This window comes from Misgurnus anguillicaudatus, chromosome 20 (genome assembly GCF_027580225.2).
Source record: "Misgurnus anguillicaudatus chromosome 20, ASM2758022v2, whole genome shotgun sequence".
NCBI lineage: Eukaryota > Metazoa > Chordata > Actinopteri > Cypriniformes > Cobitidae > Misgurnus > Misgurnus anguillicaudatus.
The window spans coordinates 16,374,328-16,397,575 of record NC_073356.2 but is presented as its reverse complement, the minus strand read 5'-3'; the positions used below and the strand labels follow the sequence as shown (position 1 = coordinate 16,397,575).

Below are 23,248 nucleotides of genomic sequence, written 5' to 3'. Positions count from 1 at the left end.
CGTTAAACTCCGTGACATTGCAAATTACTGAAAAGTAATTGCTGGCTTTTAGAAATCTACTTTAAAAAATATGATAAAAAATAAACTCTTTTACTGCAATAATATTTTAACTAACACACTTTTAAAGTAGATTTGAAAGGAATACTGTTGTTTTCTGCTACTTGAACTTGGGGCTCGAGCCCGACCTAAGGTTCGACCTGTCTTCGAAAACAGCAAGTCAAGTTCGTTTACCGTTAATTATTAAGACTAAATGGGCAGGGAAATTCGTTAAAAAAATAAAAGTAATCCGCCAAAATATGGTTTTACATGTCTATTAAAATAAAGCCATTATTAATTTTCCTAACGCATAGTTCTTTGATCTTTACCTCCGTTTAAAACGTTATAAATTTGGCAAAGGAGGATGTTCAGCAGTTTGAACAGCAACTCCGCAACCAACTCGGTTTATGATGGTGAGAAATTTGAGTGAGAGGCTTTGTCCCATTTAATTTATTATTTATATTTCATTATAAATACAATGAATACAATGTTAAAATAATATTTTTATTGGCACGAACACAATTTTTGTATAACATTTAAAATTATCTGTCTCTTTTCGTTAGAGACATTTGAATTTGAGATTCTGGAAACGAAACGTGTCGTTAAGTTTTGCGTACCCGTCAGGTCGGGAAATAAAGCGGGTGAACACAAATGAATGTATGAATAGAACCTTGTCGGAGCTGGACAAAAAACAGTCCAGCGGAGACCTCCTTAAACCTTAGGTGTGTATGTGTGTGTCCCGGTTAAATATTAATAAAAAAAGGAATAGTTCAAAAGTCGGACTGTAAGAGTATTTCATGAGAGCATAAATGCCTGTAATATTACCACTATAGTACTTGATCTGTTCAAAATGATTTCATTGATATATTATGCCTATAAAGGAGTTAAATTAAAAAAATGTCTAATCCAGTAATTAATTTTTTTATCTGAGCACACAATCAGAAAACCCGTGGTGGTTAATTTTTTCATTTTTGTTTTTAATTTGAAAAAAAAAAACGATCGAACGAATGATAAACAGACCCATTACCATGTTTTTAGCCATTTTTAATGCCGTCTTTCGTCTTTTAAAAAGGAAATAAAGACAATGTTTCTTGACAAAAGATCAGATAGCCTATACTAGGCTAATTCAAAATAAGACGTAAGTGTGCCAACAACAGTTGGCCCGCCATCTACTGGCTAAAAAAAATATTGGCCCGCGGCCAAAGTTACTTGCCGACCCCTGCTCTAGGCATTATATTTGTCTCTCACTTAATTATTCTATATCTATGAATATATCTATAAACATGCAGTCAGAGTTAATACTATTTAATAGAAATCAGATTATTAATGTGACAGTTATAGTTTGAAGTAGCTCTGTATCTCTTCTCTAGACGTACAGTTTTCACATGCAAATCTTTGTCGTGTTTCTTCTCAAATGCGTTAGTACTGTTTTATAAGAGAGTGGCTAATAATGCCCTTTGCAGTAGTATAGGCTAAGATATTTGCGCTTTTATACTGAACTCATTGGGTTTAAAATAGAGCGCGCGAGAGAGAGAAAGAGAGAGAGAGCCTTTCAAAAATATACTTTAACTGAAAGATACAGTAATCAACAAATTAACAGAATAAATAATTTTAAATGGCATTGAACTATCATAGTCCATATAAGAATTGCATTTAGATTTATTTTCTTGAAGGTCACCTCTTTAACGTCATTTTCCTTACAAGTGCCTGCAACAATTAAAAGTCAGCTATTAAATGTGTTTTGACAACAGAAAGTCAATAAAATAAACAGGCAGGATTCTCTGTTCTCAAGCAGTGGAGGTGTGTCCGCTGTTGGCGCTGAAACCACACCCACTTGCGAGAAAGCTCCAAGTCTGTCTCAACTTTCAAATACAGCTACAACCTGAACGGATGCTTGTGATTGTGTGACGCCGCATTCAGACAGCCAGCGATGTTATCGCTGTGTGTCGCCCGTCTCTTTCAATGAGGCGTTTCTAAACCTGCTTGTCATAAACAAATGAGAACCATCAACGCCAGTAACTGACGAGAGAAGGATGACGTGAACTTCACTGCTTCGTTCTCACTGGTAGTCGCTCCCGAAATTCGCTCGACATTTGCATAAAGTTTAACTTTTCTTAACTTTCTCGCGTCGCTGGACACGCCCATACGTCGCCAACGGTCACTTTCACTCGTGCCGCCGGAAGTCGCCCGGTTTCCATTGAAATGAATGAGATTGCGTCGCTCTGCTACTGCCTGAATGGGGGGTTAGGGGCGGGGCCATGCGCGGTGGCTCAAGTGTGTCGACGAGCAACCGTTTTAAGACGCCTTAAAAATCCTGAACTCAGAAATGGTGAAAATTGTTTAACAATCTAACTCTGAAATTCAGTACTACACAGTTTACAGCCTTAGTGGCATGTTTCAGCCATACATTTTTTGTCTTTACAGGGACTTTAAACTAAGACTCATACAACTAAGAAATGTATACTAGTTGACTAATCAACCATCTGGACCCATCTTCCAACAGGTAACAAAATCTTGACTGTGTTTGGATAGCTTCAGTCATCTGTGTATTTTCTATGCTTGTCTATTTTATGACCGGTGAACTACACAGAATCCAGGCTGGCCTTCACACTCCACTGCCTTACATCACAAAGTTAAGTGCTTTCCTTAACTGACCACAAACAAACAAAGCTTGTCCAAAGTTGGCATCCGGCTACAGCTCAGAGATACTGTCCCTGTTTCTTGTTCCAAACCTGTATCATGCTTCAGCTAATCTTTCAGAAGGCAAAACAGATGCTAAAAAAGATCACCACTTGTTTTCCAAGGCTTGCTACATGGCTAAAAAGTCAGAACTTTATGTCAAATTGACTGGGATCATTTACCCATCAATGACCATGTGAGACCAGACCAAAGTGTTCGCAAAGACACACACACACATACAAACAGTTGGCCAGCTGAGGAATGGAAGTTATGCAGTGATGCAAAAGAAACAGGCTTTGTGCATTGATAAAGAAAACCTCCGGGGATTAAACCACGAGGCTACTAAGCTCAGAGCTAACAAACAAGTTATCCAAAACCACAGAAACAGAAAGTAAGATGACGGGTGTTTGTGAGGCATATTCTTGAAAACACATTGCCATTACTAGAATCCACTGATGGGGAATTTGAACTGGGAATTTATGGTTCGATATTCTTCTTCAACATTCCTACCCCTCATCTTAAGCCTGTTTAGCAACTGTCTCTCTCTTGAGAGATCAAACCTCTGATAGGTAGTAAAACCTGATGCTTGAAAGGACTCCTGTTAATCCCCTTTAGCCACTGAACTGGATCTTAGGCCAAATCCTTTTTGTCCGTGCATCACTAGGAAGGAAACATGCAAGCTGCCGACACCTAACAGTCAAAATGGTCTTGGTCTTTCATCCTTCAAGGTTTATGGGTCATGTTAGCTATAATGAGCAGTTGATGGACACTCATAGTTAGTCTCTAGCATTTTATAATGCACACTTCACTTAGAGAGCCACAAATTTCTCAGTCTTAATTTGATTGAGTGGGTCCCTGGTGAGAAGCCAATGCATCTAAATCTGATTACTATTCTCCTATTTATAAAACATTGAAATCTTGCTGGCCGTATGACAGTATTAATGAAGTAAACTGGCTTAGATCATGTCATGTTATTCAGGGCAGTGCCAAATGCCAGTGTGGTTGTACTTCAGGGGCTGGATGCACCCCAGCTGAAAGCACTTCTCCGATCCACACCAATTTGGAAAAGAAATCAATACACCAATCTGACAGCTTATGTTTCATGGTTTGCATAACATTAAGTGTACCAAGAAACCTTCATCTAATTGGTTTTTGAAAACAGAGCATTAGTATTCTACTGCTATTGGTGGAAAACTACATTAAATCTATATTTGGAAAATATACAGTAATGAGATACTTTATATTTAGTGTATTTTAGTGCATAGTTAAGGGCACCTATGGTCTGATTCTTGTTTTTACATTTCCTTTGGTGTGTAAGTGTGTATTAGTACACGTTAACGATATGCAAAAGGTACAAACCCCAAAGTAAACAATGAGCTCGTTTACATGTACACCAATAATGCGATTATTTCCAATAATGCGAGTAAGGACTTAATTGCAGTAAGATGTTTACATGACTGGAGCTCACCTCTTCACTCCTGTTTACATGCAGTTTTTATTTTCGGATTATTCACACATAGCCCAACGCAGAGCACAAATGATGAACTCACATATATGGTCCACTGTTTTAATTTACTTACGTTAAATGACAAACACGTTGTTATGGATGCATTTCATTATCCGGTGCCGTGATGAAGACAGAAATAATATGACAGTGCCTGTAAATGGCGTTCATATTAAAACAATAACTACAAAAATAGTTTTAAAAATCTTTTTATATTAAAGATCACGGAGTTCACCCAACAACTATAACAATAGCGATTTTGGCACATGATGAACGATAAACTATTGACAGCCAATCAAATCTATTTGAACTTGAAGTGCATGCGCACTTGAAATGCAGTAGAAAAGCTCATTCATTGCTGAGGTCTATAGCATAAAATTACCCTCAGGTATCCAGTGCTGATGCAGTTGCTGTGAAATTCACTACTTTTTCTACCACACTTACTATGTCAAAAGGTAAGATATTATTACACAAACTACTACATTCATTGTTTAGTTACGCGAAACGCAGCGAGTTGAGGATATCTGCTGGTTTCCCGCTGTGTTAATGCAACAAGAACAGCATATTTACATATTCAGTGCAAAAAATGTTTTTATTACAAGAAATATCTAATATTAGGTAATGCCGCGCTCGTTAAGCGAATTAGCATGAAGTTGTCATTATGATGTGGTCACTAATATATTTATCGTTATAATTATCGTTATAATGTCCTTAAGGTTTTATACACTGCCGTCGTGTTATTTGAGCTGTTTCTGGATGAAGGCAGATTGCTGACAGCGAGTCGTGTTGGCAGAGTTCACGTAAAACTTCCTAATGTCAAGTTTAAAACAAATTTGTGCGTAAGGTGCGTGACTAAAACACACACGCACTTCAGTTAGTGCGGTATAAATGCAATTAAAGCGTTTACATGGACGCATACTGCGATTATAAACGGCGTACGCCACCTCTTTTAATGCGATTATACTCACTGCGATTATGAGCTTAATCGCATTATTTTTATCGAAGTATTGCGTTTACATGAGGTAAAGTATAATAGCAGTATTGCCAAAATCCCATTATAATCGCATTATGAGGGTGCATGTAAACGTGGTCAATGACGCGAATTAACGTTTCCACGTAAATCTCTTTTCTTGGACTACAACAAACACATGGATTGTAGGCAACAGTTTACTTCCTGGGATTAGTGATGTAGACAAGACCGACTTTATCACAATTCATCCCGCTTCGGACTCACAGCCTGCAAGTTAACACCTGTCAGCATTGCATTGTGAGCGAATCTTTCAAACATGGTAAGGAGCGCCACATGTCCGGCTGACATCAGAGGTATTTAGGCCAATCACAACGTACAGGTTAGCTGGCCAATCAGGCACACAGAGCTTTTCAAATCTGTGCGTTTCAGGAAGAGAGTAAAATCTAGAGCTACAAAAATGTATGGTATTTGGAAAATAATGTGTTTTTTTAAACCATAAACCATGCAAACACATTGTATTATACCAAATACACAAAATTCATCGTTTTTTAGCAATGAAATAGGTGCCCTTTAAAATGGAATCCCACAATTTATTGCTCGAATGAGCACATAGCAGCTCTTTGCTTTAAAGCAACACTATGTAGTTTTTTTACCTTTAAATAATGTCTCTAAAATTATTTCAGTGATAGAACAACTTTTAACTGGACAAATGGTACTGTTGCTGCAACCTGAGCAGCCTCCTAGCTGCTACAAGCACACTTTGACAGTGGCGGTGGAGGGTAGAGCACACAGCCCCACCCTCTCCCTGCCTGCAGAAGAGTGTCTGATACCAGGCACTGTTGCGCTTTTCTACCACATGGGGGAGCTGTAAGTCATTTTTATATGGAAACTACATAGTGTTGCTTTAAAATACAGTCAGGGAGGCTCTAGACGTGACGTGTACGCACCATTGGTTCATTCACACTGCCAATAATTTTCTGGAATATGTGCGTGCAATTCACACACATACCGTAAAGATCCCATAAAGACACGTGGCGTATTTAAAGTACTTCTTATTGCAATGACACGTGCATCCTCACTACGGCACACCCTTACGACACTGTTTCTGCATCTTGTTCACACAGAATGCTTTCCGTGAATGTAACCGCAATTTTCTAGGTCCTCATTACGGAAGCAATGCCAGAACATATCTGGGACATGTTTGCCTCTCTGCCATTTTTACGGAAATTATCTGGGACCAAAGTGCTGTGTGAATGGGGTTCATGTTTCATTGGAAGACTGTTTCAGAGAACGTTCCTTAATCGAAAGCTAACACATGGCTTATAAATATTTACTGTACACTTTTGAATGTATGCTTATCTAGACAGTTGACAGCAGAAGAGGTGGTGTTTGTGTACAGAAGGAGGCAGAATCTTCCCATTCAACATCACGAGTCTACCGACTAGCACTTTGTTGATAATCTTGTTTTGGAAGGTGGTCTGTGTACATGCACAGGCACATGATCTTACGGTTTGCAATTTTGTGTGCATGTGGCCAAGTGCAGTCAGTGTGCATCACCGCGTGGACCCATCTGTTACCGCTTGTATCTTTTTTATATTTCTTATAATTTCTAAAACAACCAACAATACATAAAAGTTTCATCTTTGAAAACCATTGGAAACTGTATGGTTAAAGGAAAAACAGTATATATGTTGTGTCCCACATGAGGCAGACAGCAGGAGCTCTCTCACAGCTTGGGAAATCTCAGTTTTTGACCAAGTTACAGCACAGCTTTCAGAAAGTTGCCAGGGAGCTTTAGAGAGCAAACACTAAATCTTTGAGGCAAGCCAACAAATGGCCGCTAACGAATAACATTGAGAGAGTCAAAGCAGTTGCTGAAGACCCAGAAAGTCCTGAAAACCATCCACCTAAATCTCAATAAAAGATGTTCACACCACTCACAAGAGAGTCAACCACAACAGATGCTCCTCAGGTTCGAGGAAGGGTGCCTACAAAGCCTCGAAACCTTAAGAAATAAACATGTCGAGAAAACTATCTTTGTTTCTAAGGAGGGTTTTATTAATCGTACGATATGAATGTGGTGTATCAAGCTGGTGCTCTTTTCCAAATATAGTAACACAATGACTCATTGTCAAGTCCAAAACCAGTCTTGCACCACCTCAACAAAAGCTAAACGATGACTCACCTCTGTTGATGTGCTGGGCGTTATGGGTTTATCTGTAGAGGAGAGAAAACAAATCGGTTAAATGGGAAATATTAAACCAAACAATATTTAAAAATAGCACAATCTTTTTCATCCTACATAATGTAACGAACATTCTGACTGAGCATAGTCCTGCCAAAAATTTAAATCAATGTAAAATCATTGATTGAAATCAAACTTTGATGCTCCTAATCTAAAATTAGATGATGAGACTTTAGCCAAGATTTCACAGAGAGGGTTACAAATGTAAAAAGGTAATAATTACAAATTTCGTGTTTTTGACAAAAAACAAATCTTTGGGATTTTTTTTTGCTACCCTTCCAGGCAAAATTAAAGCCACATGATTGGAGGTATCATTCCTATCAGTAGCAGCGTCATAACGTTACATTCACACGGGGCGTAAGCGTTAACGCTTCCCATTCACTTTTAATGGGTGATGTCATGCGTTGCCGAACTGAATTGTGGATCCTTCGGCGCTGCGTCACTGCAGTTGCTCGCGGCAGAAATTGAACATATCTCAACTTTTCAAGTGGTAGCCCGTGCATCAGCCAATAAGATCACCTTATGCAAATAACCTAGGCAGAGCCAGTCAATTACGTTTAGGGAAGACTGGAGCATGTGTTGCGGCCACTGTGATTGCTTTCGTCCGTGTGAATGTACCGTTAAAGGCGGAGAGCACAATGTTTGAAAGCCAATGAAATCACCTAAACAAACACGCCCCTACCCCCATAGAATCTGGACCTTCTTTTGATAGACCCACCCCACACATACGCAACCCAGGCAAGGATGACGGTTAGTACACACGCTCCTTACTGCTGATTGGCTACAAGTGTGTTTTGGTAATCAGCCCGACTACCTTTTCCAAAGCGTTTTTCAAACATTGTGCACTCCGCCTTTAACGATTCTTATTTACTTTGAATGAGTAACGTCATGCGTTGCCGAACTGAACTGAACTGGATCCGTCGGTGTCGCGTCACTGTCGTTGCTCATGGCAGAAGTTGAACATTTCTCAACTTTTCAAGTGCTAATGCGTGCATCCATCAATCAGATCGCCTTATGAAAATAACTTGGTGCAGAGCCAGCCAATTATGTTTATGCAAGACCGAAGAACAGAGGAGCATGTGTTGTAGACACTGTGATTGGCTGTTGGCCATGCTTCAGACACACCTTCCGTAATAAAGATGCTTTTTTTTAAGACAGAAATGTGCAGTATGGGTTGCAGCCATAGATAAATTACGCAGAGGGGAAATTGACCATGATAAACCCTCCCCCCATTTTATATTACACTGAGGGTCCCAGGGGTTCACCCCTAACAACGTTCACATGAAATATTGAACTCAATCTAGAGACAGACAGACTGTGGGGCAATTTGTGCCCATTGAACCTGAGACACAGGACATCTACACAGAGGCTAGAACCATAATGTCTGTCTTTTAGGCCACTCTTCAGTTGCACTGGGAGTATAATGTTACAGCATTAAAAGAAAGAGTCTCTTCTGGGATTGGCTGAGACCCAGAGTTCAGCGTTGCTACAATGAATGAGTCCAGTGTCACTTCAACGGTCACTTCCAACAAATCAAAGCAGAACTGTGCAAAGAAATCTATGGGATACCTTACGACTGAACAATACTTCAAATTCATCTGTCATAGATGCGTCCGTTGTATGAAAATGGAGATGACTATTGCCTGTCTAAGGATGAAAGAGGGTCACTGAATCTAACTCATCCCTTACAGGGTAACCGGTTACCATGGAAACCTCTTTAACTGAATGTCTAGCACGGTGGGAAGCTACCAAAACAAAAATAAAGGCAAATGTGTAAACCCACACAATTTTTTTTTTTAAATGAGACTTTAAAAGGAAACTTAAAATGATTTAACATTCACATAACAATTTTGCAATATTCTAATGGTTTAGGGTTTACTCATGAGTCATGACAGAACCAAAGCATCAAATTAACTTGAGAACAGAAAGTGAAAGGCTTGACATTCTTAATCTATATGACATAGACTAATTATGAGATCTATCTAACCTATAAAGCACGACACATTTTCTAAGAATTAATATTATGCCACCTAATACGGCAATTTTTCACGATGTAAGTTTAGTCTTAGGTGTCCCCAGAATTTGCTTTTAATGTTTTAGAGGTACAAAATCCCTATAGATCATTTATTATACCATGTTGACAAAGCTCGTTTTGTGTTTGTACCTTTAAATGCAATTGAGCTGCTGTGTTTACAGTTATCATACCAAAAACATACACAGGCAATCACCTTACTTAATTGTTCAGTAATGAATTATGCAAAAAAAATTAAAAATAAAGGCCTTGCTGTGATCTTTAAACAGTTGTGGGCGGGGCCTGCGCAAAGTGACATCAGTTTGCTCAGAAAATGCCAACAGCTTGTCTCGTGAGACTGTTGAGGTTATGGGGAATTTAAAATAAATGGAGTGGGAAGATTATTATCATTACAGGGTGGTTGTGTACAATCAGGCGACACACAATTATGTTCAAACAATATAAAAGTGACATTTTCATAGTAGGTGACTTCTAAGTCAACCACATGGTCAATGTTTATATCTCATGATGACACATTTTCACATTTACATTTGGAAGACGTTATTTTTCCACAGAGCACCGCTTTTTCCATTATTTTTATACCCATGACCTTGGCATCTCCAGCCAGCACCAAACCATTTCAGCTGGATAAACAATACACTCCCACATGTCGTTTATCTAGTTAGGATACATGCTGTTTCCAGGGTTGTAACAACTATCAATCTCTATTGTGCTAGCAAGCAGAGAAGAGCATGAGGGTTCTGTACAGGAAAGAAATAAACATCAATAAAGCATCGCCTGAAGCTGTTCTTATTTACACATCACAACCCAAAAAAATAGATTCATAAACCGGTTTATTCAGTTTGAAGGACCCAAATAAGAAAGTTCACACAGTCTTACTCTTATTTTATCGGTCGGTCAGCATAATTTGAGCCGCCTATAGTATCCTTCTGATGTAATTACTTGGCTTTACATCTTGTACTAGGGAACTCTCTTGGACTTGAGATTTCTAATACATCGGGCTAACATGAATGACATATTTTCAAACATATCCTTTATCACAACCTGCAACCCTTTTGAAATCTAGGTCATGTGGTCATTGAATGTACAGTATATGTAATGCACACCTATGCTGACACTTTTTAAAGATGGTTATCAGTAGCTAACTGCAGGTCATTCAAAGGTTAGTAGCTACTGTATTTAAATGACTACAAAAACTCATGGAAGTGTCTCTTGGAAAAGCGACTTTACCCCGAAGATTGAATAGAGCCTAGCATACGAAAAGCAAAAAAAAAGGAACCGAGTCACCCCTCAGTTGGACGGGTGGATGGAAAGATTTAGACACTGATCTCAATAATTACACTTATGACTGGTAGTGAGATTAATTCTCAAAGGAAAAACTGAGATGGAAATGAAATCCCAAACCCTCAGGCTATGGAGCCCAAATGATATAAGGATTTTAATTAATGATAGGTCTGTATTTAAAAATCGGTCTCAATTAATTTACAAAAAATATGTAATAAAATAGAAACCAGTTATTTTTATGCACTATTTTAAAAATACAACACTTTCTAAAATGAATCAAATTTTTATTAGCTTATGTCACATTATGTGTCATTCAGGTAATTGTTACACAAACCTCCTTTACAGTTTGGCTCCATTTATATTATTTAACGTTATAAATGAATCATACTTAATAGGCCTATTGTAAATATTGGATATACTAAACTGTACATAAACACAACCAAATGTTAATATAACCAGGAACGTTAAGATGTATGGTATCACTAATAGGCCAAAGAGGAGGTCCCTATTGTTTGACTAAAGGTGCTTATAGATGAATCCATCACATGGCTCTATTGTTTATTGTGACACGACGGTCACCACGATATAACCCAGACTTGGACTACAGAATTGTTTAATTTCAGAGCAGTATGTATATCAGGATATTCAAAGCTTATCTAATTAAAAAAAATGGAAGATATTTGATCAAACCATTTAACATGTCAGTAAAAATGTTTGAATGTAATGCCTTCCCTGATGAAGCATAAAAGCATATAATATTGTTTCCAATATAAATACCACTAAAGATTAGCCGTTTACCATAAAAAAAAAACATTATTAATTTAGTATATTTTGGGCCTGGTCAAATTAATATTTTTTATTTTAACTATTAAATCCATTAGTAATGTAAAGTTTCTAATGTTTTTCAGTAGAATCAATTATAACGCCCATATTTTGATTTCAAGCTACATTTGAACACAGTTAATCGTCTGAATGGCCCCGTGGACCCTATTAACCCGTAACGTATATGGTTTATATTTACGTGGCAATACGACGCAGGTGTAAACAACGCGGTGCACTGGTGTTGCTTTTTATAGCTGTCCATTGTCGCGCCATTTAATTTGACCTCTTAAGTTATGTAAATATTGTGGTTAACGTTACCTGGACCGCTCTGTTGGTACAGTTTAACAGTTCCGTCTTTTTGGATCCTTACATCTTCGGGACCCGCGATGCGTCCAGGTGGACTCACACCTGTCTCTTTCCGTCTCCGTTTCTGCGTTAACCACCTGCAGCACTGATAACACACGGCCCATGCTTGCTCCTCGTTGATCGGCTGACTGTACAGTGTTAAAATCTCCTGCAAAGACATTTCATCGTCCTCGTCCGTACAATCCACGCTGTTGTCTGCGGGTTTCGCTCCATCTCCCTGATCCTGGAGATTCGGCGGTGAGATTAACATTCCTCCGTCCATCATCCTTCTTCCCCGGTTCTCCCGAGAGTAAGAATGACTGTGATATTGTTTTGATGAGTAAGAAAATGTGTGTTTATGTTAGGTCTGTCATCTAGAAAACCATCGTACGTCCGATTCTGCTGCTCGTGTTGGTACTTCTGAGCTCAGCTGTGTTGGTGAAGCAATGTTTGAGGCGGTCAAATTATTTTTCCGCGAGGTCTTAAAGACTGACGAGCTGTGTTCGCGCGGCGCTGCGCAGACGGTTCGGCGTGTGACATCAAAGTACCGCGAGATAGATCCGTTTGTAAATACGCAATGGTAAAATAAATGTATAATAAATAAAACCTATATGCAAATAATGAGCTATGTGGATGGGGGCAAACCAAATGTTCACATGTATCATATAAACCCAGTTGTGGCTGCTGAAATAATAAATATGGCAAATAATCTTTCATAGGTTGTATAACGTTACTGTTAATAAATATTCACAGTATTAGAGTATTTATACATTATTTCATCGATTACACTTTCATATTCTAACACAAATAGGATTACCAAAATATTGCCTCTTTAGAAATCGATTTGTGAGTCACTCCACAAGACTTTAAAATGTTTCATAATATTGCGTAGCTTTTTCAACAATTATGTGAAATGTAAGTCCATGGCCAGTCATTTTTTAAACAGACCCCATAAAGTGTTGGTAGACACCTCAGCTCTGGTGCAGTCATGTCCAATGTTAAGATAAATTACCCCCTCTAGTGGTTATAGAGAAAACAAGACTGTGATGTAAAGCCATATGCTAAATGTCAAAGACAATAAATGAAACTTTATTTCAAAACAAAAACATTACAAAAAAGTGATATAATACTGACAATTTAAATAATACATTTTGTCAATGTTTTGCTTCAAAGGAAATAAATAACAAAATAAATTAATAAATAAAAGCTATTAAAAGGCCTTTAATATTTACCAACCCAATTTAAAAAACAACCTTGGTTGTTTATCACTAAGAATATTATTACGCAAAGTTTATTGGCATTTAAATAGCACATTGCAATTATATTTATATCACAAGTAAAATCTGCATTCTTTAGTCAATGCTATAAGCTTTTAAATGAGGATGCCGATATGCTACTAATATCAAACTTTGGCAAGATGATTTTCAAACCACTTAAGCAAAGTATAACAACAATAAACTGCTATAATACTGACAATTAAAACAAATGTTGTAATTTCCAGTGAAAATTGTAAGACATCCATTGAGATGCCAAGATCCATTTCTCTCTACAGCGTTTATGATTTTTTATTTAGCTGGACTCCTCTGGGTTTTATTGGGAACTCTCCCCATCAGGCGAGGATGAATTTTTCATTCGCCTCTGGGTGAGAAGCAGCAGATGAAACACCATCTAAATTAAAATTTGTTAAGCTTAATGTTATTCATCCTTTATTTTTCATGCTTCATTCCTCACCTGTGGTCTGATTTGGCTTATTTTTGTTTTATTTACAAAGCCCTTAAATTTGAAGAAATATGAATCTCTGACATTTGAATTTGTAATGTTTCATAAACAGTGTGATGTCTGTTTTATATTCAGAGGCTCAAACCAAAACTAAATTCAGTGTACATATTCCTAACTGAATAATGAAATGGCTAAATTACTGAATATAAAAGTGATTAAAATATGTTAAGTATTAAATCAATTTTCCAATACACAGGCTACAGATTCTTAAGAGTCTACATTTTTAATACTGTTGATTTTCACTATTTAGGGATTGTATTAAAGCAGTAACCTTTCAATGACAATGTGTCAGTGAACATTTTGTTATTACTAATCATTATGTCTGACCATGAAATGAGATAAGCACAATTATGTTTTATAATTTTATTGACTGGGATTATAATTTATACTCAATATGTGACCATATATTTCTGCTTTTTCAACAACATCAAATATACATTTATTTTCACAGTAGCACGACATATTGATTCTTCACAAAATAATTTAAAAATCACTATATTACCTGACCACATAAACAATCACTACATTCCCAGTGTGAAGCATAGATTAGTAACGAAATGAAAAACACAAAAATCGATCGGATGCACAGCATGGCTTCATTGAAAGTGGAATGATGTCACTGTCTTCATGTGCAGTGGTGGACCACACATCCTTAAAAGACAGATTTTAAAAACTTTCCTTCATTTGTAAACAAGAAAGCAAAAGCAATTTGACAACCAATCACACAAGAACAAACACCTGAGATACTCTGCAGGAATACATTGAATGAACTACCAGCTAAAAGGTAAGGACAGAATAAACAGTAGGTCAATGATAAGTGCCACCGATGGAATGATGCAACTGAATCTGAACTCTATTTAAAGTCTAGGACGTTGCAGTCGATCTTGTAGTAAACGTAAGGATAATATTCCTGCTGGCTGAGGTTCAAACCTGGGATGTCCATAGATGCCTATAACACAGAAAAGTTGTGATCAGAAACATGGATTTCTTTCATTAGATCAGTATATTTAAATATATAGGACTAGTCTTCTAAACTAAACACCTGTTGTGATAAATTCTGCTGAGACTGTGTTCGATTTGGATTGAATTAAAGCAAACCTTACAAACACAAATTCGCCTAAACCCCCTCAGTTTCCTTTCAATTTAAAGGATTAGTCCACTTTCTTAAACTAATCTTACCACCATGTCATCCAAAATGTTGATGTCTTTCTTTGTTCAATTGAGAAGAAATTAAGCTTTTTTAAGAAAAACATTCCAGGATTCCTTTCAATTCAAGACTCTATTGGACCTCAACAGTTTCCATGCAGTTTAATATTGCAGTTTCAAAGGAGCTTTAAAGGGGTCTAAACGATCCCAAACGAGGCACAAGGGTCCCATCTAGTGAAACGATTGTCACTTTCAGCTAGAAAAATAAAAATATGTACTTCTCGTCTTGTACCAGCCATGTGACGCGTCAGCGCGACCTAACGTAATGCGTCATCACGTCGAAAGGTCAAGCATGACGTATGCAAAACTTAAACTACCGCCCCAGTGTTTACAAGTGTGGAGAAAGAAGACCATTTCGACGTTGTTGTATGTCTAACTATACTAATTAATGTCTTTGTGTACGTTTATCGTTTAAAGGCGCTCTAATCGAATTGACGCGTTTTAGACCATAAAACATTTTTTGTTACATACAGCAAACATCTCCTCACTATCTGCTTGCAGCCTGTCCGCTGATCAAACTGTAAAAAAACGCAATCTCTGTAGACAGCTCAGGCTCGACAACTGGCAATATCAACATAGTGGCCAAACCTAGCACAACAAAACATAGCAAAGTGTTCCAGCCAATAAACGACAAGAAGGATTTGGGGGTGGAGGTTGGGCGCATTCATGAAAAAACGGACGGGAGAGGGAGGGGGAGGCGTTAGCTACGCTCCGTTTGTTTGAAAACAGTTCAAACATCAACAGGAAGTGACGTCGCACATTATTCGCTTAGAGAGCCTTTAAAAATGGTCTGCTAATGTGCGTTTTACATATTTAATGCGTAACCTTTCGATGTCCTTACGCATTAAGTAAGATCGCGCAAGTTAGTGCAAGACGTCAAGTTGTGGTTTAAAAGTGCATATTTTTATTTTTCTTGCCAAAAAAGACAATTGTTGTGCTAGATAAGATCCTTTTGCCTCGTTTGGGATGATTTAGAACCCTCAAATCTGCGTTGAAACTGCAATTTTAAACTGCATTGAAACTATAAACTGTTGATGTCCAATACAGTCCACTAAATTAAGAAAAATTCTGGAATGCTTTCCTCAAAAAACACAATTTCCTCTCGACTGAACAAAGAAAGACAAAGATTTTGGTTGACATGGGGGTGAGTAAACCAGTGACTCACATCAAGAACAGTAGCACTGCTGTCCAAATGTTTGTAAAGGTCTTGCAGAACATCTCTCAGCTTCTTTACAGTCTTCTTGTTGGGCTGCAGCAGCATGGCCTGAAAATTGACTGGCAGCCCGTACCTGAGAAATACAAACATGGAGGTCACACAATCACAATGTGTTATGGAGATTTGTGTTTTAATGGCAACACTTGTACTGTACCTCAAGACAGACTCTGTGAAAACTCGGAGAGCTTTAATGTGGATCCATGCAATGAATGCTTCGCTGAAGTTAACTTTAAGCCAACGTACCAAAGGTCCCTATGAGATATACAGAAGCGAATTTAAAAGTTCAGTATTGTAATTAATACAGGCTCAGGGTATCACACTGCCTGTGGATTTGAGGTTCCTCTTCAACAACATTGTAATGAAATCATAACATTCAATATTGGATTATAACTAAAGCAGCTGCACGCATACAAATTGCTTCTTCTTGTCAGTGGAGAGGCGAGTCATCTGCTCTTTGTCTGCTTTCAGCTCCTCTTCATTATACTGAAAGTCACGCACTACGAACCTGAAACAAAAATCAGTAACACTGGGTCTGATTCTCTCTGACAGCATCAAACACACAAACATTCAAACAAGCTTTCATATCAGCCTTTCTAGTAGTACACAACAGATTTGAGCTTACTTTCTAAAAATGTATTTTACTCATTTTAATTCATGAAACCAAAGAAAGCTCAAAACGTATGAAACTAAAATGCACAGTTTGTTTCAACTAAATGGAAAAAGTCTGCTGCGAAGTTTCCACAAGCGCAGCCTCAAGTGTGCATCAAGCAGGGTTCCCACACCTTAGTTAACTTCAAATTCAAGGACCTTTCAAGGACTTTCCAGGTCCAATACTCTCAAATTCAAGGACTAAATGTGGGGACACATTTCAAGTGAGAGCAAGATTACATCGTGTTACCTTTTAAGATACATTGTTACAGTTCCCTTTCGAGGGAACTTGTGCTGCGTCACTGCGGTGACACTTTGGGGACGCCTCCAGGGGTAAGTGCGTCTTAATGTGTATATCAAATTCAACCAATGTTGAGGCTTAACGACAAAGACAGGGTGACGCGGGAGCCAGGAAGTACGGGGCAAAAAAGTATTTAGTCAACCATCAATTGTGCAAGTTCTCCCACTTAAAAAGATGAGAGGGTTCTGTAATTTTCATCATAGGTACACTTCAACTATGAGAGACAAAATGAGGAAAAAAATCCAGAAAATCACATTGTCCGATCCTCCAAGAATCCACCTGCAATCCATGGTGGAAAATAAGTATTTGGTCAACAACAAAAAAGCAAGATTTCTTTCTCTCACAGACCTGTAACTTCTTCTTTAAGAGGATCCTCTGTCCTCCATTTGTTACCTGTATTAATGGCACCTGTTTGAACTTGTTAGCAGTATAAAAGACACCTGTCCACAACCTAAAACAGTCTGAATGCAAACTCAACTATGGCCAAGACCAAAGAGCTGTCAAAGTACACCAGAAACAAAATTGTAGACCTGCACCAGGCTGGGAAGACTGAATCTGCAATAGGTAAGCAGCTTGGTGTGAAGAAATCAACTGTGAGAGCAATTATTAGAAAATGTAAGACATACAAGAACACTGATAATGTCCCTCGATCTGGGGCTCCACACAAGATCTCATCCCGTAGGGTAAAAATTATTACCAGAATGGTGAGCAAACATCCCAGAACCACATGGGGGGACCTAGTGAATGACCTGCAGAGAGCTGGGACCAAAGTAACAAAGGCTACCATCAGTAACACACTATGCAGCCAGGGACTCAATTCCTGCAGTGCCAGATGTGTCCACCTGCTTAAGCCACTACATGTCCGGACCCGTCTGAAGTTTGCTAGAGAGCATTTGGATGATCCGGAAGAAGAGTGGGAGAATGTCATATGGTCAGATGAAACCAAAACATAGCTTTTTGGTAGAAACTCAACTTCGTCTGTTTGGAGGAGAAAGATGCTCAGTTGCATCCAAAGAACACCATACCTACTGTGAAGCATGGGGGTGGAAACATCATGCTTTGGGGCTGTTTTTCTGCAAAGGGACCAGGACGACTGATCCGAGTTAAGGAAATAATGAATGGGGCCATGTATCGTGAGATTTTGACTCAAAACCTCCTTTCGTCAGCAAGGGCATTGAAGATGAAACGTGGCTGGGTCTTTCAGTATGGCAGTGATCCCAAACATACCGCCCGGGCAAAGAAGGAGTGGTTTCGTAAGAATAATTTCAAGGTCCTGGAGTGGCCTAGCCAGTCTCCAGATCTCAACCCCATAGAAAATCTTTGGAGGGAGTTGAAAATCTGAGTTGCCCAGCGACAGCCCTAAAACATCACTGCTCTAGAGGAGATCTGCATGGAGGAATGGGCCAAACTACCAGCAACAGTGTGTAAAAACCTTGTGGAGACTTACAGAAAACGTTTGATCTCTGTCATTGCCAACAAAGGGTATATAACAAAGTATTGACATAAACTTTTGTTATTGACCAAATACTTATTTTTCACCATAATTTACAAAGAAATTCTTAAAAAATCAGACAATGTGATTTTCTGGATTTTTTTTCTCATTTTGTCTCTCATAGTTGACGTGTGCCTTTGACAAAAATTACAGGCCTCTCTCATCTTTTTAAGTGTGAGAACTTGAACAATTGGTAGCTGACTAAATACTTTTTTGCCCCACTGTATATTGCTATCTGAAATATTGCCAAAGACTGTGTTACAGGGATGCAGGAAGTATGGCAAGGGAGACACAGCGTCTCGTTCCCTTCTCAGGGAACAACAGTTACATACGTAACCTGAGACGTTTTCATGTGTCAAACACAACTATGCAAAAAAGCATTTTGATATGAATCAACATTCACATAAAGAAGATATAAGCATTTAAAGCGAACAGTTTAAAAAGTCTGCTTAAAAAGTCTAGAATTTGTATGCTATTATCCTACACTACACAGGGAATAATATGGATTTTTTACCAGAAAACTTCTTGCATAAAATATATTCAAGCACTTTCAATGACCTGTATCTATGTATGTATATTTTCAAAAACTTCCCAGGGCCTTGAATTTTTTCCCCAAGATTCACAAACTTTCAGGATTTCAAGGACTTGTGGGAACCCTGATCAAGGGAGCATATTGACCCAAAAGGGGGCACCCATGAGCACTCTTTTGAAACTTGAAAGGACAAAAGGGACACGCTACACCAGGGGTGTCAAATCTTGCTCCTGGGCTGCGTTCCAGTTCGTTTTTATGACCTTTTCTCGCTAACTTCCCTCAGTCTCGTTCACTCGGATGTTCGTCATTGCTTACGTTGTACGAGTGCCCACTACTGGGGGATCACTTGAAGTGGGTTCAAATGGAACGCCCTAACTTACAGGTGTGAACTACTTTCCCCTCCATCATTTGAGCGGTGCAAAGCGCGAGCTGCTGAAGTGACATCACAATCGTGTTGCATTGTGGTAATATGGAGCTGCCTTAAAGGTCACGTTCTTCCTGATACCATTTTTTAAACACTAGTTAGTGTGTAATGTTGCTATAATAGCATAAATAATACCTGTAAAATGATAAAGCTCAAAGTTCACTGCCAGGCGATATATTTTCTTCAATAGAATTCCTCTTTAAAAGCCTACAACGAATGACCGGTTTGGACTACAGCCCTCTATTTCCTGCTTTAATGACGTCAGTAAAACAGTTCGTTGACTAAACTCCGCCCACATGAATACGTCAGTCACCAGCTTTGGCTCAAACGGCTCTGCTAAGATAAGCTGCTAGTTAGTCTGCCGGATTGGAACGGAGCCCTGGAACCAGCTAATCAAGGTCTTCCTAGGCAGACTAGAAACTTTTAGGCAAGTGTATTAAGGGAAGTTTCAACTAAACTCTGCAGGTCGTCGGCCCTCCAGGACCGAGATTAGACATCCCTGCCCTACACTTGGGGTCACATAAGTCCACATGAAATGCATTTGGGATGCAGCCTAAGTAGTTTTTAAAAACACATCTTACAAAAAACATTACTGATGTGCTTCTTAAGACAAAACAATGGCACTGATATATAAGATTTAAGATTGTTTTTGGTGCTTAAAGGGTCCAGTTCCCATACAGTCTCAACGTAAATAAATAGGGAGGACATTTTTTTAAACGGTCATACAAGACTGAAATGGCATGAAGATGAGTAACTGATGACAAATTTCCATTTTTTGGGTGAACTTTTCATGGTTTTGTGTTATACCGCAGGTGGTTAAATGAAAGACTCACTTGTTTTCTCTTGCTTTGGTTTTGAAGTCATCAATGGCCTTCCTAAAGAGTGTGACACTAAACAACCCATTTTCTTGATCTTCAAATAGTAACCTAAAAAAAAACACATATCAAATCACAAAGAGGAGCAGCATAGATTCTAGATTCAGATTCAAATGAATGCTAGAATAAACCTTTTTTTTGACAAATGATGATGTTGGATCTGTTTAAAATGTGACTTTATTATGGTTTCTTAAATATTTTGTTATTTCAAATAGAATTAATTGAGCACATGGTTGTGTGTTTGTATGTATGCAGGTGCACTCTGTAGTAGCAATGCTTTATTATTGTGTGTGCTTACAGAATGCTTATTTCATGTCTCCACCAATAAGGAGTGAAAATAACTATATTGATTATAATGATGTTAATAAATATATATATAATGGTAATACTTATATGGTGCCTTTGACAGATTAATTTAGGATTTTACATACTTTGTGGACCTTGGTACCACCATTTCAGCAAGCATTTCATATGTCTTCTGCCAGTCTTCATAACTTGCCCTTTTGGTAAAAAACATGAATGAGGCAGAGTTTATTCAGATCTGTACATGTATATTTTTGACCAAAGTCAAAGCATGAAACATAAAGCCTCTTTAGCACAAAATTATAAATAAAGAATACAAATACACTGACTTACTTCGGAACAACCACAAGTTGAGTAATAAGGTACTCAGAGTCTAGTACAAAATCATCTTTCTTGACTATATCAGCCAAACTCCTATTCATAAGACTCCCCCTAGTGGAAAAGAAATATTATGATGACATGAACTAAAAAGGTCACACTTAAATTGAGAATATAGCATTTCTACCACTTACGCATTCTTTCTCTCCAGACTCTGCAGGTTTCCTTTTAGGCTATTATAAGCCGACGCTCGAGATTTAAGGTCATTGTCAATCTGACTCACTTGCTATAAAGCAGAGAGCCTGTTATGATGATAAACGAAAGACCAGACGTCTCCAGACATAACAAATAAGGATGAATAATGTGAATGCTTCTCACCTTGGAGATGATCTCGGAGATGTGCTTAAGGGATTGTTTTATTGGATACTTGGCCATATCCCATTGGAAACGTATAACGTATGTAATCAGATCAACTGTAAAGAAATAACCAATTTATCATATTTCTGTATACGGTCCTGTTCACAATGATGGATAAGATCTTACAAGTTTTTTAGGATCAGTGTTTACTTGCCTCCATTGGCCAAAAGATTCTCCTGAACTTTATCTCGACTGTCCTCTAACACATCAGCCATATACTGGGCCACTTTCCTCACCACACTGTACAAATATACATTTCACTATGCTTAGAAAACTATAATGTGACAGATACCAAAAACATTTATGACATCAGCACAGAGGGAATTATGGGAAATATGACCCTGCTCCAAACCAGTTTGTCTGCGAAGACTGTTATGATCATAAATAATTATAAATAGTACACTCTTAAAAACTAAAGGTGCTTAATGGCATAGAAGAACCATTTTTGGCTGAATGGTTCCATAGAGAACCTTTAACATCTAAAGAGTATTTCTCTTCCTTGTAGTGACATAAGGTTCTTTAGATTATTAATAGGTTCTTCTAATAACCTTTGACTTGATGGTTCTTTGAGGAACCAAAAATGGTTCTCCTATGGCATCGCTGTGAGGAACCTTTTTCAAGCACCTTTTTTAAGAGTTTATGCAACAAAATAAAGATCATCAAAAAGACTAAATTAAAGCATTTAACAATGTCATCATGTAAACATAAACCTTTCTATGAAAGAGTCCAGTTTAGCAAGCTCATCTGACAACCCAACAAGGACATCAAGAGTTCCCACCTGTTGAGAAAAGTAATCAGATAAGAGTGATGTCAAACATGTGTTGTTAATAAACCCTAATGTTTGAAGACAATATACTAGGTCATTTACTTTAAGGTCAGGAATGTTAAATTTGTGGTTAGTGGACAGGGTGTTGGCATGAGTTGTGGCCAAGTTCATTTTGTCCCATGTCTGCTGGCAACTCTTCTCTCCAGGAGCAGAGATCAACCAAAGCTCAGTCATCATGACTACTCAAATGATCAATCCACCTAAAATACATTTAAGATTATTTAGGATTAAATGCATTAACGGATATCCCAGCAGGTGAGAAAATATAGGCAAAGCGTTTCTAATGTAACGTTATTCTGTGTAAAATAAATTATAGGTTCATACATGGATGATCATGTGACAAAGTCACGCTTCTCCATTTCGTTCCATACAAATGAAAAGTCATTTAGTGCTTCGACATCAAAAACTATATCGTGCTTTTAATAGTAAATTAATTAATTTTCATTACACAATTTATAATCCCAAACATATACACTTCAATTTCGTGCGTAAACTGAAATGAGGTAGGATATAAAGCCACTGGGTGGCTTTAGAGGTCTGACATATCGTATGACCAGCTACCGCTGTCACGACTATACAATTTAAATGAATGTTTGACAGTACTTACGAACTGGATAAGTCACTTCAATAAACTGCAAATGAATCCGTTTAAATGTATATTGTTTTAGTAAAACATTGTTGTTTGTATTTTTTAAACGCTAAACAGAAGAGCATCACATTGTGGTCAGCTGATCAGAGGAGGTTGTGTTCAGAACAGTTAACAGTGCGTTCAGGATGCGCATAATCCGGGATGCGCATAATCTGGGAAGCCTTTTTTGAAAGCTTATCATATCTGGTTTTTGAATAGATACTGATCACAAATTACACTTTGACATTTTTTACTTTTAGCTTTATTATATCTTAATAATTATTATAACCTGAAACAAAAAGATCTGAATGTAATTTAGCTTTTTATTTTTTGGTAGCCTACCATTATGTCATTTTTTATTTTGTA

General features: G+C 37.9%; 2 protein-coding genes across 7 annotated transcripts in view; both read right to left on the bottom strand.

The window, feature by feature from the left end:
* spire1a (spire-type actin nucleation factor 1a) overlaps nt 1-12,368 on the bottom strand; it is a 54,989-nt gene extending 42,621 nt beyond the window's left edge. For 4 of the 6 annotated variants that reach the window (XM_055219951.2, XM_055219952.2, XM_055219953.2 and 1 more), the window contains exons 1-2: nt 11,891-12,368; nt 7,375-7,406 (exon numbers count right to left, since the gene is read on the bottom strand). In XM_055219951.2, the coding sequence (XP_055075926.2) occupies nt 7,375-7,406; nt 11,891-12,203 (345 nt within the window). In that variant the 5' untranslated portion in view covers nt 12,204-12,368. The remainder of the gene's footprint in view (nt 1-7,374; nt 7,407-11,890) is intronic. The other 2 variants (XM_055219954.2, XM_055219955.2) reach the window with 1 other exon arrangement.
* A 1,676-nt stretch (nt 12,369-14,044) lies between these two features.
* On the bottom strand, nt 14,045-23,037 carry atp6v1c1b (ATPase H+ transporting V1 subunit C1b). Its single transcript, XM_055220561.2, has 13 exons — nt 22,862-23,037; nt 22,297-22,454; nt 22,139-22,206; nt 21,583-21,668; nt 21,390-21,484; nt 21,206-21,297; nt 21,027-21,125; nt 20,822-20,890; nt 20,349-20,441; nt 16,530-16,623; nt 16,273-16,370; nt 16,068-16,191; nt 14,045-14,645 (listed from the first exon to the last, which is right to left on the bottom strand). Exons 2-13 carry the CDS (start codon nt 22,429-22,431, stop codon nt 14,550-14,552), a joined length of 1,149 nt encoding a protein of 382 aa, XP_055076536.1. The 5' UTR covers nt 22,432-22,454; nt 22,862-23,037; the 3' UTR covers nt 14,045-14,549.
* Between the last annotated feature and the right edge of the window lie 211 nt (nt 23,038-23,248).

Excerpts from the sequence above, each read along its gene's own strand:
- atp6v1c1b (XM_055220561.2), bottom strand. The coding sequence starts at position 22,431 with ATGATGACTGAGCTTTGGTTGATCTCTGCTCCTGGAGAGAAGAGTTGC. Across the intron at positions 22,207-22,296 it reads TTAACATTCCTGACCTTAAA|GTGGGAACTCTTGATGTCCT; the intron begins GTAAATGACCTA and ends TTTTCTCAACAG. Across the intron at positions 21,298-21,389 it reads TCTCCGAGATCATCTCCAAG|CAAGTGAGTCAGATTGACAA; the intron begins GTGAGAAGCATT and ends TCTGCTTTATAG.